Source organism: Carya illinoinensis, chromosome 9 (assembly GCF_018687715.1).
Source record: "Carya illinoinensis cultivar Pawnee chromosome 9, C.illinoinensisPawnee_v1, whole genome shotgun sequence".
NCBI lineage: Eukaryota > Viridiplantae > Streptophyta > Magnoliopsida > Fagales > Juglandaceae > Carya > Carya illinoinensis.
Window position 1 is genome coordinate 38,355,161 of NC_056760.1, and position 17,849 is coordinate 38,373,009.

The window sequence follows — 17,849 nt, forward strand, 5'->3', positions numbered from 1 at the left end:
TGTCAAGTGAGCTCATTGTGAGAGAGTTCTGGAGTCTACTTCCGTCGACTAGCAGAGTTCAGTTTATGGAATTTTTGAACTTGCTGCTTTGGCAATTGCAGCAGACTGCGCAAGTTATTCATTTAGAATTATGTAGTTCTGGTAATTAGCATGTCAATAAAAAGCCATTTTATTTAAAGAAAGTATAAATTAAAAAATGAAAAAGAATAATTTTTGTTGATGGTTGTAAAAAAGGATTGTCAAATGGGATGCCAAGGGTCATTTTCCATTGACGAACAGAGAGCTGCCATACGCATGCTTGGGAATTTGATATGTGCAGGGCTAGGCAAACTGTCCTCTTCTTCTTGATATTCAATATGGTCTAACGATATATAACTATATAAATATATATATATATATATATATATATATATATATATATATATATATATAATGATGGAAAAGGTCCTTGAAAAATCATCTATATTCAAATTTTCTTGCGGTCCTTGAAAAATCATATATATATTCAAATTTTCGCAATTGGTGTTTCTTTGTCACCAAAATCATCCATCTTCGACTATCTTTCCCTATTAGCTCATGGACTATTTCTTGCTAAACGCTTCTCTCTCTTTTCTTGTTTCTCTCTCTTCCCCTTGGAATATGAAATTAGGGGGTGGGGCAATGCTCTCAAGTCTCCAGACGAGTAGAGGACTTGAGAGCAATCCCCTATTAGATCCCAGATGCATTACGTCGTGTAGATGAAATTGTTAATTTGGAGGAGATACCTGAGTGTACCAGGAATGTTGTAATGGCTGACCTAGTTATTGATTAATGCAAGTTTCTTATAATTTCAGGAAAAAACAAGTCCCCATACAAGCAGGATCCTTACCTAAAAGTGGCAGAACTTTTAATTTGTGTCTTCACGGTGCATATGTTAATCACATTGGGAAATTGCTCATACCCTTTGGTCCAGAAAAAGGATTTATCAAAGCTAAGTTAACATTGTTATCAACAATCTGAATCATAATAATCTGGCTGTAGATAAAGATTCTCTATTTATTAGATTCTAACTTTTTAGTGAAATTATTGTACAAGACTTAAGAAGAATGTTGAGAAGTTGTAGGTTTTAGAAGGGATGTAAGATTAACCCTTCCTGAATTTTTGCCCTTTTGCCTTGGCAAATTATAGTCTCAAGGGCTTGGTTCTTGAGCATTGCATCTAATGCTATAATTATGTTAGCCATATTTTAGTTGAGTTTTTCTTGAAAAGTTTACTCTGATGGTAGACTTGGTTACTGTTCATGGCTATATAGTACTGTTATGTATCGGGGGTTGAGATAAGAATGATGTATAGCAATACAATGTAGCAAGGGAAGAGTTGGGGAAGGGGAAAGAAGTGGCAGTTAATCTAGTAAGGTGACGGTGTTGTTTTGTTTAGTAAGAACAGTGTCGTTTAAGTAAGACTTTGTCGGGTTTTATCCGGTTTGGCCTGGCCCAGAACCTAGGATAACCGGATTCCGAATGCGGTTTTCAGACTTATTCGTTCTATTTGGGCCGGATGTTGTTACGCAATCCAGGTATTGGTTTAAAACCCGGTACTCGGTTTCTATTAAAAAAAAAAAAAGCAACTCAAAATACAGAGTAACACACCGGTAAAACCCCCAGAAAGATCTCTCTCTCTCTCTCTCTAAACTATAAACCCTAGCTCCCGCTACTCATTCTCTGTCGCATTGAACCCTTGTTCTCGCTGCTCAACTTTTGTCTTCTTTTTTGCCTCATCTAACCCTTATCTTCGTGTTCTTCTCCTCCTTCTCTCCATCTTCTCGTTCTCCTCCTCACATTTTTCTAAAATTGAAAATCCACAAAATGCTCAAACCCACAAACCTCCAATTTCTCACAAGCCTGGTCGAAGACGACTTGGTTCAAGGGCCTCACAGCGACCAAGTCATAAGTCTTTAAAATAGGGTTATCGGAATTGAGGGCCTGGGCCTGAGGGGGGGGCTTTCTACGCACACAATGAGGCGCGTATATTGGCAGAAGGGGGATGTGCATGGGACGCTAAAGAGATCATGGTGGATATTGACGAAGGAGGTGAGGGACCCACTTCTAAACCTCATTTCCAATCCTCATTCTCTCTGTAGAGCTTCATGGCAGGACGTCCGTCCGTGACATTCCTTTCATGGAGGTTTCATCTTTGTTCCGTTTATCTATTTCTTTTGTGGCGTTTCTTGAAAAATGTACTCATACTTATTCTTTCACTTTCTTTTTCCATTTTTGTTTCAGATGAATCCTATCCACAAGGTCTACTGATACTGGAATAGTGTCTTTCCACTCAGTCAAGTGAGGTCCCAGATGCTAAAAACTTGAGGGGATTGGTTTTTTTGGCTATGTCTACCTTATTCTTGGAAAGGTTTCCATTTTCCTTTTATTTTTTTTGTGAACTTTTTAGTTTCAAAAATTTATATTAAGTTTGAGTTTGGTGGGTTTTAGAGGGGATTTTGGAGAGGCAATTGAAAAACTTCAGAGAATCCAAGATTTAAAGCACTCTTTTTTGGGTGTTAAAGGTAAACATTTGCATTTTTTAAGTCTAATTTCTTGCATTCTCATTGAATTTGTGAAACTGGACTCAAATGGTGAAAAGGGTATTGACCAGAAGTTTTGTTGGGTTCCTTGATATAGTTGCTGCAATGGAAGCTCTTGTTGTGCTTCATCTTAGCAATTGTTGAGACAATCAATTACTGAGAGTAGTTTACCTAGGGTCCACTCAATCACATTCATACGCATGTAGCTTAGCTTTTTATAGGCTTCTTTGTTTTTCTTTTGGGTCTAAAGTAGGGGAATGAGTCTTTTGATATAAAAGAGTCAATGGCAGTGCACTGTGGGTAGGTTTAGCTTTTGTTCCTATGGGTTCTATTGATGCTTGTTGAATATGTTTCTCAAATGTTTTGGCTTTGTCCAAAATGATTAGGCTTCACCTTTATATATAGATCTTATTTGATGGTTCTTAATCATACCTTTTAACTACCATAAATAAACATGTAGGTTATAATGGATTGAAGAGATTGAGTGCAAGGAGGATTTCTTGCCCTGGTTGAAATTCACAGACAAGGAGGATGCTTTTCATGCCTTTGTTTAGGAATGATTAAGTGCTTCTCACAATTTTTAGAAGAGTACTGTTCAAGGATGTCTCTTAATTACAAATTGGTAGACATCATTCATCGGCAAATAAACTCATCCTTACCATGATTGAGTTTAGATGTAGAAAGTACATAGCTGTAAAAATTGAGTACTACTTGAGATCACAAGGCCACTTCATCACACAATTTCTTTAAAATTACTAGATCATGATGTAAGCCACTTCATCACACAGTTTCTTTAAAATTACTAGATCATGATGTAAGCCACTTCATCACACAAATTCTTTAAAATTAATTATTTAAAAATTTGATTTTAAATAATTTATTCAGGTGCAGGATTTCACAAGTGGGCCAACTTAATAAGTAAAATTGGAGTTCTCTTCCATAAATTAATAAATCAAACACCTGTTTAATTGGATTAAATCTATATAATCAATTGGAATCATCTTATCCACTTTCTTATTTTTGTTTCAGGTGCTTCAGGGACCCTCATGCAATAGCGACGAAGAGAAAATATATTGTCTTTTCTTTAGGGATGAGAAGACTACTGAAGAGCAATGTCAATTTGTATAGTCCTTTGGGGGCTAGAGGTAGCATGAATGTTCTTAGCAAAATAGTTCATGTTTTTTGTTGTGTATTGGAATTTAATTAAAGCAATATATGTGTTTTGTAATGTTTTTAGCAAATTAGTTCAAATAAATTAATATGTAGTTGATTGCATCGTGTATGTCGCATGCATTTTACATGATGAATATTTGATTTTTTTTTTGTTTGTTTTACATTTAGTTAAAAAAGTTATTTAGTTTATAGTTTTAGCTATTTTTGACATAAATTTAGTTTTCCATTTTGATATATTTTTTTCATTATGGACAATTTTCAATGCATTAGTATTATTCTTTTCAACATGATTTCCATTTTTTTTTTAATAAAACATAAGCTTTTATATATAAAAAACAAATGCTTTCAAGAACATTATTTCTTGAAAAAATTGTAATAACATATTGGCTTTTTGATAAAAAAAAAAGTTTTAAAGAAATTTATTACGATATAGATTCTGTTAAAAGAAGAAGAATTAGGTCAAGTTTGGAATCTGAATTTCTGGGTTTCAAAGACCCGGATTTATCCGGGTTCTGGCTCGGGTCATAACCAGGGTAACCCGGTTTGGGTTTCGGTTCAGATTTGAAACCTAGGTTCTGGGCCAGGTAACCTAGATGAAAAGTCCTACGTTTAATAGGTGTCGACTTTTGTAATAAATAGAGTGATGTCATTATATTATTTTGATAATTTGAAAACATAAGAACAATGTCCTTTAGCACAAGGAGGACGAATGTTATAAAAGAGAGAAAAAAAAAAGGAGTGAAAGACATATCTCAAATTATACTCAATTTATTATTGATCTCTCTCTCTCTCTGTCTCTCTCTGTCTCTGTCTCTGTCTCTCTCTCTCTCTCTCTCTCTCTCTCTCTCATTCTCATTCTTGGAAATTGATTATCTCAATCTAGTCATGAGAATGGCCCGTTATAGTTAGTATTAGTTGCAAAAGGTACTCAATCCAATGCCCAATGGTTGACTCAATGAATCACTTTTGGCAATAGGAACAAAGACAGCAAAAATAAATTGAAGATACAATTACAATTTTATTGTAGCAACAAGAGTCTACCAGGGTGGACATGGAAAATCAAGAAAAGAGATTTAATAAAGTGTTGCAACAAATCTCAAGAATTTCAGTCAATGGTTCTTTGGATAATGAAGTTACAGGGAAGAAATTGTATTGGTAATCAGAATTTTGGTAGGAAAGGAGTTGGGGAGATACACCATTGAGAGACTTTTGACAAGGGTTTTCCAAAAGGGATTTCAAGCAAGAACCCTTCAGCAAGGCTTACAGAGCTAATTAGTTCTTCTTGTACCATCAAGTTCCTCTTGGTCAAAGAATTTTCATAGATTCATTTCATATGGATGAAGAGGTGTTGATATAGTTTCAAGATGCTAGTGAGGTAGAGCTTTCCTTTCATGGGAGGAGTTTGTGCAGGCTATCTAGATTATGTTTGGGTCATTTCCCTATGCTAATCCAATGGAAGCTCATACAAGGTTGAATTGCTTTCTAATAGAACTAAAGGTATTTAAAAAAAAAAAAAAAAAAGCTTAGCTGCTTCTTTAAGTGATTTAAGAGATGAAATTAGGATGTTGAATCCTAAAATCTAAATGATGCATTCGGATTAGCAAAAATTCAAAAGCAGTATATGTGGACTTTAAGAAGAACATGGATGAATGGGTCTTTTGACTCTAGCTAGCAAGCGTCAGGGTCGAATACGTATAAATATGGCCAAATGGGATCTATCTTGGGAACTCCTAAAACACAACCTATAACCAAAATGCCCTATTGAAAGGTTATTGAGGTCCAAATGCAAGAGCAAAGGAAAAGAGGTTTTTTCTATTTTTGCGAGGATAAATGACAGAGTATAAGTGCATTAGGCCAAAATTGTACTTATTGGAGATAATGAACTTGTCTGGTAGTGTTACCAATGAAATAGAATTGGAAATGGAGCAAGTGAAAGAGTTTGCAAAAGGGGTAGGATAGGAATGTGTTGAGATTGTTTCCATTTCAATTTAGGTTATCGTGGGTACACCAAGCCTTAAAACAATAAGGTTAGTGGAGCAGTTGGAGAAGAGAATAGTTGTTATTTTAGTAGATACGGGTAATAACCCTCAACTTTGTGGATATTGTAGTAGCTTCAAAGTGTGGTTTGTTGGTTCATAAGTCTCACTCCATTCAAGTCAAGGTTGCTTATGGGGATGTATTGAATAGTGAAGGGAAGTGCATAACAATTGTTATACTGGTACAAGGTACAACCTTTGCATTTATTTATTTTTTTACACTATTATTGGGAGGCTATGATATAGTGTTGGAAGTGCAGTTTCTTTTGTCATTGGGTCCCAATCTTTGGGACTTTGTGGAAATAAAGATGGAATTTACTTACCAAAGCAATCTAATATGTTTGTCTCATCTCCACATGCAGTAACTTAATTTATGATAGGGAAATTTCAAGAATTTCTGAAATGGAGCACAAGGGCTTACTATTGCAACTGGTTTCAGTTAAGCCTCAGAACTCTAATGTTGCTGGCCGTCAGGTTATTTTTACATTGTTGGAAATATTTAATAAGGTATTTGTGGAATCAAATGGTTTACCTCCACAGAGAACTCATGACCATCAAATGCCCTTGAAATAGGAAGTATTACCAGCGAGTGTGAAACCCTATTGATATGCTTATTATCAAAAGATTGAGATTGAAAAAATTGTGAAATAATTGCTAGAGTCTGGTGTGATTAGACCAAGTCAGTCCCCATTTTCTTCTCCTATTTTGTTGGTAAGGAAGATTGATGGTTTGTGGAGGATGTGCATTGATTATAGGGTATTGAATGAAGTTATAATAAAAGACAAGTATCCCATACTTGTGATACACGAATTGTTGGATGAATTTTTTTTGCTCAGTTGTGTTCTGTAAGTTGGATTTGAGAACACATGAAGAAGGAAGACATTCACAAGACACCATTTAAAACACATGAAGGTCATTATGAGTTCATTGTAATACCTTTTGGATTCACCAATGCACCCTATACATTTATGGGGCTTATGAATGATGTGTTCAAACCATTCTTAACGCAATTTGTTATTGTTTACTTTCATGACATCCTTGTTTATAGCAAGGATTTACAGTCCCATTTGGTGCATTTATCCGTTGGTTGCAAACATTGGAGAAACACCAATTATATGCTATGAGGTCTAAATGTAAATTTGCATGTGTTGAAATAGAAGTATTTGAGACATATAATATCTGAGGAAGGGGTTAGGGTAGACTCTAAAAACTTGTTCTATGGTGAACTGGCCACGACCTAAGAGTGTGTAATCATTTAGGGGTTTCTTGGGGCTAACAAGTTATTATAGAAATTTTATCAAAGGCTATGGTTTAATAATTGCCCATTTGACAACCTTGTTGAAGAAGGATGCATTTATGTGGATTGAAACTGCAATCGAGTCATTTAATCAACTAAATGTAGTAGTGACAAAACCACCAGTTTTATCATTACCTGACTTTACTAAAGGTTTTGTAATTGAGTGTGATGCATGTGAAAATGGACTAGGAGCTGTTTTGATGCAGTAGTAGAAATCTTTGGCTTTTCTCAATTAAGCCTTAAAAGGCAAGAATCTGCAATTATCCATGTATGAAAAGGTGCTACTGGCCTTGGTAGTAGCAATCAAGAATTGGAGACCTTATCTGCTTGGAGGCTCATTCATAATCAGAATTGATCACAATAGTTGGAAGTATTTATTAGTGTTTAAGATGCTCAATAGAGATGGATATCCAAGTTGCTTGGATATGAGTTTTGTATTGAATACAAGTAGGGCATTGAAAACAAGGTGGTTTATGCCTTGTCTAGAAGGAATAACATTGATGAGTCAATATCTTTAGCTAACATCACTTTCCCAAATCCAATTTGTCTTGAAGAATTAAAAGTTGCTTATAAGGAATATCCACTAGTACAACAAAAGTTAACCTTGCTACAAGGGGGTTCCTTCTCTACTTCATCTTTCATTCTTAAATATGGCATCTTGTTTAAGAATGGAAGAATTTACATCCTTAGCTATGCTGAGTTGAAATTCAAGATAATCTTGTATTTTGTCCATGCTAGCTCTCTTGCATAACACTCGAGGTTTCACAAATCTTTATATTGAGGAAGAGTTGATTTCGATTGGCTTGTATTGAAGACTAAGGTTAGAAGGTTCGTTAGAGAATGTGAAGTCTGTCAAAGAAATAATTGAAAACATGCATCCAGCTGGTTTATTGCAACCTCTATCAATTTTGCAACAAATATAGATAGATATTTAATGGATTTTGTGGAATGGCTACTTACATCAAATTAGTATTAAGTCATTATGGTGGTGGTAGACATATTATGAAAGTATGCTCATTTCTGGGCCTTAAGGCATCCATTTATAGTTGCTAATGTAGCTTCCTTATTTTTGGATAATGTTTTTAAATTGCATGGCATGCCTTAAAACATTGTTTCATCTAGGGGATCTGCATTTACTAGCTCTTTCGGGAGGAAATTATTCAAGTTACAAGGTGTGAATCTATCTTATTTTGCGGCTTATCATCTCAGAGTGATGGCAAAATTGAGGTTGTTAACAAATGCTTAGAGCACTTTTTTAGGTGTTTTTTAGAAGCCAAGTGCCAATTATGATTTGATTGGCTACCCCTTGGCTGAATGTTGGTATAACACCACCTTTCATTCATCCACCAAGCTCATACCTTATGAAGCGGTATATGGTATGCCTCATACCAGGTTACAGGCATACATACTTGGGGTTGACACCTAATCAAGTAGTTGATGAATTTTTGAAAACTCAAGATCATATTATGACTACATTGAAGTATAATTTCATGGCTGCATAGGAGAGGATGAAGTTATAATATGATAAACACGGAACTGAGAGAGTTTGTAATGGGAGATTGAGTTTATCTCAAACTTCAGCCCTATGGACAACATTCTTTGGAAGTTAGGTGAAATTTGAAACTATCGCCACAGTTCTTTGGCCCATTTTAGATAACTCATATGAATGGTAATGTGGCTTATAGGATTGATCTTCCTTCCTAGACTCTATTGCATCATCTGTTCCACGTTTTGTGTTTGACAAAGAAGCTAGGCAAGAATATGCCACCATTCTCTACCCTTCCACTATTTGATCTACTTGGAGAGCTTATGCCTGAGCCTTAACAAATTCTTCAGTGCCATAGTAGGGAGGTAAACAACAAAGCCTTGGTTGAGGTGTTAGTACAGTGGTAGGGTGATGGTGTTGAAGATGCTACTTGAGACTTGGAAGCCCTATTGGTAGTTTCGTCAAAACTTCCTTACCTTGTGGGCAAGATGCACTGAAGGGGAGGTGTATATTATGGATCAAAGGTTTAGATAAGAATGATGCACAACCGTGTAGTCTAGTAAGGGAAGAGCTGGAGCAGAAGAAAGCAGTGGCAGTTGATGTTGTTAATCTTTTAAGGTGATACCATCATTTTTTTTTTTTTTTAGTAAGAATGGTGTTGTTTAATACGAGTCGGTTTCTGTCATAAATAGAGTAACATTGTTTTGTTATTTTGATCATTTGTAAACATGATAACGATGTTGAATGGAAAAAGGAGCAAGAATGTTATAAAAGGGAGAAAAGAAAGAGGGAAAGGCATATCTCGAATTACCCTCAATCTATTCTTGATCTCTTTCTCTTCTCTCTCTCTCTCTCTCTCTCTCTCTCTCTCTCTCTCTCTCTCTCTCTCTCACACACACACACACACACACACACACACAGATTCTTGTTCTTGGAGATTGACTATCTCGAATCCAGGCCTCAAAAGGGACCATTACAAGTATCCACTTAATGTTTCAAGAACTCTAGCTAAGATTTGTTCAGCCCCCTTTTAGCTGATTATGGTATGTTTCATCAGGTGAGAATTCATCATCACATCAGTGATGAGAAGCTACCGCTTCAAAGATATTGTGAAAATCTACATTCCTTTGTACCTGTTGCTTTTCCTTATGTAAATATGTATATATTTATGTTATGTAAGTAGTTGAAATTCCTCTGTAAATACCGATGTAGCAGTTCATTAATTAACTGATTTCTCGTGGGGGCCTATCTTTTTAAACCCCTGTTCTTTTTCTTTATGGCTTGTGCAAGTGTTTCCTGGAGTTTAGGACAGACTGGACTGTCTTGAATCTTGACCATGATCTTTAATAGGCACGATTTGGCATCACCCCTTGAACGATTTTATTTTGTTGGCAACTGGCAAGACCTTAATTGCCATCAATAGAGGTCATTGGCATTTACTAGGAAGAGGTATTAGTTTGGATCATCTCAAGTTTGATTTAGGTTATATATTAGTCAATTTAAATTTACTTTATCCTAACGAATAATTTTACGTATAGAAGTGTGTAAATGTCACATAATCGTTTTGAAAAATAGTAGAATATACTATTAAAAAATTAATTTTTTTCATATGAATCCCATGTTTGATTTATTTTTTCAACCCCCTCTATTTTAGTATCAAATTATTGATATAGAAGCAATAAATAACAAATAATTTTTCATCATTTTGATATCTCATCAAGAGACGATAGAATGACGATGGTTTTATTGGAGGATGAATATAGCATTACTCTTTCGTATCATTGGTTGGTCTCTAACCTCTAGGGGTTGGCTGAAATGGTAAGAGTTCTATTTTTGATAATATGCTTTACGATTTGAATCTCGGTGAAACAATTTTTATAAGCCATCAGATTGAGAATTTTTCTTTAAATTATTCAATGTGTATTTGCGAAAAACCCATTGCTGAAAACCTGCACAATTGTTCAAGACTTTGTTTCAAACATCCAATTTTAATAATAATAAAAAAACCAAATTATAATTGATTCTTAAATGTCACAACTCAATTCATCATACACATCTGCAAAGAATAACAAGGAATACACGTTAGTAAGCACCATTGAAAGTAACACTTGGATTTTTTAAATACAGGGGTCTTATGAGTTCAATTACATTGGTACCTCCCACTTCTAGATTGTATGCAGAAAAGAATCAGAAAAGGCAATGAAGCCCGGGGGAGTGTGCTAAATTTTGTTTTTGAAAACATTCAAGCATCATTTCTCCTAATACGATGGGGGGTATCTGTACAATTCCAGTACAGTCAAATATATCTTCACAGGTAATTTGGGACCTTTCGTCTCTTATTCTACACCTACCAGAAGCCTACAGCCACTCACTTTTGTCCATGTAGCCATGATGCAAAAAATTGTCCGTGTACCTACTAAAACAGCAGCGCTTGTGTCATCTGCAAGATGATGATATCGTTCTGAGCGTGTAATGAAGTCATCACTCTTTGCTTTTGAGCAGCCTTTGTAGAATTCATAATTTGATCACCATATTGAAGGAAACGGTCAGCCAACTTCAAAACATTTCCAGCCATTATCCCTAGCTCAAAAAACACAAGCAAACCAAAAAAAAAATGTTAGAGAAATATAGGAGAACTTGTTCATAGTTTCATTGCATCACTAACTCAATAGAGAAATGTACAAGCTCAAGCAGGAAAGAATCTAGCCAATAAAATATAAACATCAATCCTCAATTTATGAACACCGGTCCATTAAAGTCTATGATACAATCCAAAGGAAAAAGAAGTTCTTGAGCTCCTCTATTATCCACGGACAGTCCTGGAAGGTTATTGTGATACCCCATACTATGAGTAGTGAGTGTAGGTGGTGTATGGGATCCAATATTGCTTGGAAGGGAGAAGTTATTGCTTTTTATAAGGATTCCAAGGGCTCCAACTGTACCATTGACTAGTCCTTTTGGAGTATGGGCCTAGATGTGGCTTGGGCCTCTCTTGGGGCATTACATTTCTATTATTTCACTCGGTTCTTGAACAATATCAGCTCAACAGGGAATTTTTGAATTGGTAAAACACTGATTGTGACTAACATATGTTACTGAGCCAAATAAATCAAAGCCGTGCTTTGCCAAGCCATATAGCTTGTACCAACTGTGGGTTCAAGATGCATTAAAGCTGCATCAGGTTTCTTCGGGTTCACATTAGCTAATTAGTTGTTGGACCAATTCAGTCTCAGAACCACAAATTTGTAAAGCAGAATGTATCAACAAAAAACCTAGGAATATATGCTCAAACAAAATCAAGCTTAGTTAATGGTAGTAATCTGATCAAATAATCATTAAACTTAGCAAGACCCAACTAGTTAACCTTGATATTTTAACAGCCAGTAGACATTTCAAGTCAATCAATTCATTTATTATCTCTAATTGACTTTGTTCTATTTGGAAAGGGAGCCACAGTTATGTGCAAGGATTCCAACAGATAACAGAATATGAGAATCTTATGTAGGTAGTTTAATTTCCTAGAAGCATTAACTATATTGACGAGTTAAGTTCCAAATATACAAGGCCAACGGAGGCAAGGGAAACAGTCTAAAGAGGCATATATTGTTGATAAGTCAATTTTATAAATAGTGCAGAGGGTTTCGATCCATGTACAAAGGAGCTATACAAAAAATACACACCCTACTAACTAGAAGAGGACAAAGAACAGAAGTTATTAAAATCTACAAAACTGGAAAATTGAGGACTGTTGTGGGCAGCTATCCAACAAAAAGAGATTTAAAGGTGCATACACAGCTGTGACCAGGAAAAGTAACTCTAAAGTACTAAAACCACAGTGACATGTCTTGAGATATCCTTCTCCTTATATCCTCCTAGATGTCTGTGCAAATATCCTGGATTTAAATCAGCAAGTACATTCAAAGATATGCCATAGACTGAGAAGTGATCAGACTCATCAATAACTTTCATTCAAAGTATAGGAATTTCTCATTGTAGTATCCACTGTCCATCCTCAAGCAGAACAGAAACGGATTTTTGTTTTGATGATATGTTAAACAAAACAAAAAATAATCAAAGGAGCCACAGTAGAATATGGAATTAGTAGTTCAAACAAAAGATCCAATGGACCAGAACTTAAAAGAACTAGGGCTAGTGAAATGAGAACTTACAATAAAATCCCTAGGTCACTCCAATCTTTGCTGCATGTGAGCAATCTGGAGTAACAGGAGAGCTTCCCTTTCTGGATAATTCCTTGGATTTCGTACTACTGTCGCACTTCTCTTTGTCAAATGTGAACTCAAGTTGTTTCTCCACAGACTTGAAAACAGCAGTTCGTTTGGATCTTAACCTATACGGAGGAGATGCATTACCAATGCTGTTAGCGTGACAAGTAGGACTCACACACAAACTCCCATCTACAGAATCAGATTTCTCCAAACTGTTTTTACTTTTTTTCTGTTCATCAGAAGCATGAACAACATCCTCAACCAATTCCTCATCTGCTTTCACAATTTTACTGCGGTGCAGATGCTTTTGATCTTCTGTCCTCCTCTTTCTCAATATGGAAGGAGTATTCGGGAAGCTCTCAGCAGCCATCTTCAATATTGACTCAGGACTTTGCATGCTTAAACCACTGCTCTTCACACAAGGTGGAGTGAAGAAACTTACAGGTGAAACAACTGAACTAGGGTTGTATTCATGCTGTATGCAACACAAGTTCATAAGACCCACATCCAATGGAATATAACTGTTTAACTGTGGTGGCTCATAGTATAAAGAACCATATGTTGGCGTTTGAAATGGCAAAGGTGTTCCATTAACCTTGTCTTCATCAGTTTCACCATCGATTCCATATTTCTCAAACATTTGATCATTGATGATTCCAGAATTCTCAATCTTCTGCTCGCTGTTGATTGCACAATTCTCAATCTTCTGCTCGCTGTTGATTCCAGAATTCTCAAAATTTGGCAATGACCCTGAGTTGCTGCAGCTAAAATCCACATTGGATGATCCTGCCTTGCATTCTCCACATTCAGAATCAGCAGAACTATTCGGAATGGGATTTGATGAGGCAACCATATCAGGAGGCGGGGCTGAGGACACTAACTGATCCTTGCTATTTTCATTTGTCTTACAAATATCTGTAGTTCCTGATGATGATTGGGCAGTTGAATCTGAGCCTTTATTTGAACAAACAAACAAGTTTTTAGTTGCAGAAGATCTATTTGTATCTTTAGAACCATTTTGGGGACTGTTCTTTGCGATTGGTGGAAGTTTCCCAGTAGCCAAATAAAAATCCAACTTTTTCTTCAAGGAACTATTCCAGTGATTCTTTATAGCATTGTCAGTTCTGCAGAAAGAAAGTAAAATAGAGACTTCACTTAAAACTAATACATCAAAGCGACAAATCATTCATTGGATCTCAGTGCAGGTAGTGGAAACTAAAAGTTGTATTATCACTATCAACTTTGCTTCGTTCTTATTGGCTTCAATTCTTGTTCTGAGGGATTCATTCAAAGAACAGATATGTATGAACTTTAATGTCTACTTGGAACTAATTAAAATGATTTCATCCCCATTGAACATCCAATCGAGCACCAAGTAAATAACACCTCAAAATCATTCTGAAAATCCCAAAAGAAAGCAAACCGAATTGTAAATAGCACCACAAGAAAGAAGTCCCCAATGCAGATGAGCAGAGTTGTTTAAATTTACACCTTCAAACACATAACATAAGTCCCAGAAAACATCATTCAAAAGAACAGATATGTGTGACCTGACCTTTAACATCTGCTCGGAACTAAATATAATGATTTATCCACATTGAACATCCAATCGACAACCAAGTAAATAACAACATAAAATCATTCTGAAAATTCCAAAAGAAATCAACCCAAATTGTAAATAGGACAGCAAAAAAGAAGTCCCAATGCAGATGAGAACAGTTATTTGAATTTTACAGTTTCATATCCATAATGTAAGTCCCAAAAAAATTGTGCAACAGTTATATTTTTGGGAACCACAAGAACGAGAAGCATTTGGCAGCGTGCACACATGATGGTGGGAGAGAACAAGTACACATGTTAATATTTTACCTTGTTATGACTAATGAGATGAGATTCTATGCACATAAACCTTATTAATTGGAACATTTTCTTCTTGGTCAACGTCATTAATACCTTAATTTAGCATTCAACTTGAAAAAAAATATATAGCTCAATCAAGAACCAGTACCTTCCAGGTAGAACCCTAGCTATTTCGGCCCATTTGTTCCCATGTAACCGATGGGCTTTCATGAGAGCTAATTCTTCATCTAAAGTCCAAGCATCCTTTTTTATGTCTGGATTCAAATGATTGTGCCACCTGAAGATATCAGAAACATTGCTTTTGTAAATACAAACAGAGGTTAAACCATTTATTTTTCATCATGTAGAAATCAAATTTAGAAGATCAACACCATCAAAATAGAGACAGGAAATTTATTAATGATGATGATCATCATCATATGAAATGGAGAGAAATGACTTTCAATACCATGTTTTGAGAAAAACACATGATGCACTATTGTACAACTGAAACTATAAAAACATAACAAATGCTCAGCTAAACATGATCACTGAATAAAACTACCTCTCACGGCATTGTTTCCCTATTCGACCAGGCAAAGACTTGGCTATCAAAGACCATTTTGTAGGTCCATATTTTGCCACCAGTTCGATGATTTTATCATCCTCCTGAAAACACACAAAGAACAGGAATTTTAAAGCTTGAATCAGAATATGCAAGGAAAATCATGAAAAGAAGGAAAAAGGTGGGTGCCAACCTCTTGAGTCCATGGCCCTTTTACTAGATCTGGATTAAGAACTTTCTGCCATCGATGCAGACATTGGACTTCTGATCTATCAGGAAAAAACTCAGCTGCAAACAATTGTATCCATTTATTAGACAGGTTTCACTAATTATAGAAAAGAATATGTGTACTAAATATCACAAAGTTAACATTGGATGGTACCGCAACTTTAATATTGTGCATCCCTCCATCTATATATTTTTTATGCTCAACCAAAATATTTATTCTAACTATTTAATTCACGATGTATTTAGTTCACCATTCTAAATTCAGAGTAAACATGTTTTCCAAACAGAATCATGCTACCTTAGTGCAACATAAAAATGGCCACGTAAAAATAGGAATTCACAACCAACAGCTGCATTCTAAGAATGTAGACAACCAAAGCAGCAAAAATTTTAACAACCATTATCAAGGCACTACTGAGGAAGAGAGAGACCTATTTTCTTCCAACTCTTCCCCTTAAAAGCTGCAACAGCATTTCTTAACGTCTCATCCTACATAAAGTGAATATGTTGTTAGTAATACGTGCCTAGAAAGTTTAATAATAAACAAAAAAAAATTAAAAAAAATAAAATTGAAGCAGCATATGGCAGCACTACAATAAGTGAACACAGGTGAACATATTGCAGCACTATAATAAGTGAACACAGGTGAACACAAGCATGTCTGAGCTACATCCATGTGATAGGACAGCAGTTTCAAAGATCTTATCAATCCACATGTATGACACAGAAAAAGTTGGTGGTAAACCAGTAGTTCTGGAACCATACACCTCGTAAAATATATGCAGATAAGATAAAAACTGCTTTGCATCGATCTCACACTTTCATAAGCTGGCTGACAGACAGGATCGTAGGAAAACCTACTTCATCATAATATACAGAACTCGTATAATAGTGAATACTAACCTCCTGTGCGGTCCAACCGCCCTTTGCTCGCCTAATTGGGCCAGTGGCCCTCCTGCAAGACCAAGTTCACATAATGGTCGTTAGCAAGAAAATTTACTAAAAGGATAGCAACAGATGAGAATGGCCACAAAGCACCTCTAATAGGCAGAGTACATAAACACAATCAGAAAATCAATTATACACTTTCAAAGATGATTAATAAAAAGAAAAACTCTATTCTTAAGTCCATACAAGACACACAACAAAAAATAATTATCACAAATTTCGAGCAACAGCGCATATAACTAAATCTAAATTCAAACTTAAAGTAGTTGAATGGTTAGTACCGATTAGAAGGTGATGTTGGAGCCGGGCTACACGTCCCTGGGGACTTGAGAGTTGCACTGCCACTGCCTTCGGATACAGAGGAGCTGGAAGCGGCCGTCGATTGCTTATTCTCAAGACAACACTCTTCCAATTTCACCTCAGCCATCTCATCCTTCTAAAAACACAATCATCTCTAAAACCCAAAATCCTAATCAACAAAAATAGCAGTCCAATACTAAATAAATAAATAAACAAAAAAATATATAACAAAACAAATCACAATCACCCAAAACCCTAAAAATCCCACCCGTGGCGAAGATTTACAAAACCCCACCCAAAGAAGAAAACAGAACATAACCCAGATCTTACAATCAGTTATCAGATCAAAACCTACGAGTAAGACCAAGAATCCGATAGAAGAAACACAGAATTTAGGATTTCTAAAGAAGACCTAACAAATCTTTTAAAAATCAGAACTCCAGGTATTCGAGAAAATCCAAAACCGGTTAGGAAAAACACTAGAAAAAAATAAGGAAAATAAAATACAGAAGAACCGTTTTTGGAGAACAGAAAAAGAAAGAAGAAATTGTTTTGCGGAAGTAAAAAGCACCTCTGCTCGCTGAGAACTGGCGGGAATCGAAGTGGAGCTAATCGAAGAGACCGATAAATTGGAGCCTAAGAAAAGCTTCCCTGGGAAAGAACACGAGCTTTCGTTTCGAAAAATCCTCGCCCGTTGAAACAAAGAGAGAGAGAGAGAGAGAAGTGAAAAGAAATCTAATTGTATAAATATTTATTTATTTTTAGCAGATATAAGTTAACGGATACGTAAGGAAAGCACCGACGTCTCCGTTGATTATTACCGTTATCAAATTCCAGGAAGAGGGGCCCTTTCGGTTAACGGCCGCTGACGGTTCGTCTAAACGTTAGGGATCAAAGTTTGAACCTCAAACGGCACTCTCTCTCTCTCTCTCTCTCTGAGCTCCTTCCAAGTTCCAACCAAGCAAGGGTACCGCGTTAAATGTCGAACGTGTTTGGAGATTGTGGTTCGCGGGTAATTCTGGACCGTTGGATTGAACATTAAAGGTCGGGCTTAGAGTCGGTCTTTTGGGTTCGGCAGGAAACCTTCTAACTATTAACTAACAATATGGGGTTATTGTGGGGTTTATGGTGTTTAATGTTTGTGTCTATTTTGTTTTACATGTCCATTTCTCTTAACAATAGAGTGCAAAC

At 35.9% G+C, this 17,849-nt stretch overlaps 1 protein-coding gene across 4 annotated transcripts; it reads right to left on the reverse strand.

The window, feature by feature from the left end:
• Positions 1 to 10,638: 10,638 nt before the first annotated feature.
• Positions 10,639 to 17,394, reverse strand: LOC122276438 (transcription factor MYB3R-3). 4 transcript variants are annotated; one of them, XM_043086153.1, is made up of 9 exons: positions 17,230 to 17,394; positions 16,640 to 16,794; positions 16,314 to 16,365; positions 15,842 to 15,899; positions 15,376 to 15,470; positions 15,183 to 15,286; positions 14,787 to 14,915; positions 12,722 to 13,902; positions 10,639 to 11,132 (listed from the first exon to the last, which is right to left on the reverse strand). In XM_043086153.1, exons 2-8 carry the CDS (start codon positions 16,783 to 16,785, stop codon positions 12,732 to 12,734), a joined length of 1,755 nt encoding a protein of 584 aa, XP_042942087.1. In that variant the 5' UTR covers positions 16,786 to 16,794; positions 17,230 to 17,394; the 3' UTR covers positions 10,639 to 11,132; positions 12,722 to 12,731. The 4 variants fall into 4 exon arrangements, with proteins under 4 accessions (XP_042942087.1, XP_042942085.1, XP_042942084.1 ...); XM_043086151.1 differs by having other exon boundaries at positions 16,640 to 16,812; positions 17,230 to 17,388; XM_043086150.1 differs by having other exon boundaries at positions 16,640 to 16,827; positions 17,230 to 17,388.
• Between the last annotated feature and the right edge of the window lie 455 nt (positions 17,395 to 17,849).

Coding starts and splice junctions, on each gene's coding strand:
- LOC122276438 (XM_043086153.1), bottom strand. CDS start 16,785: ATGGCTGAGGTGAAATTGGAAGAGTGTTGTCTTGAGAATAAGCAATCG. Junction 14,916..15,182: donor GGGAAACAATGCCGTGAGAG/GTAGTTTTATTC, acceptor TGATATCTTCAG/GTGGCACAATCATTTGAATC. Junction 13,903..14,786: donor GCTAGGGTTCTACCTGGAAG/GTACTGGTTCTT, acceptor TTCTTTCTGCAG/AACTGACAATGCTATAAAGA.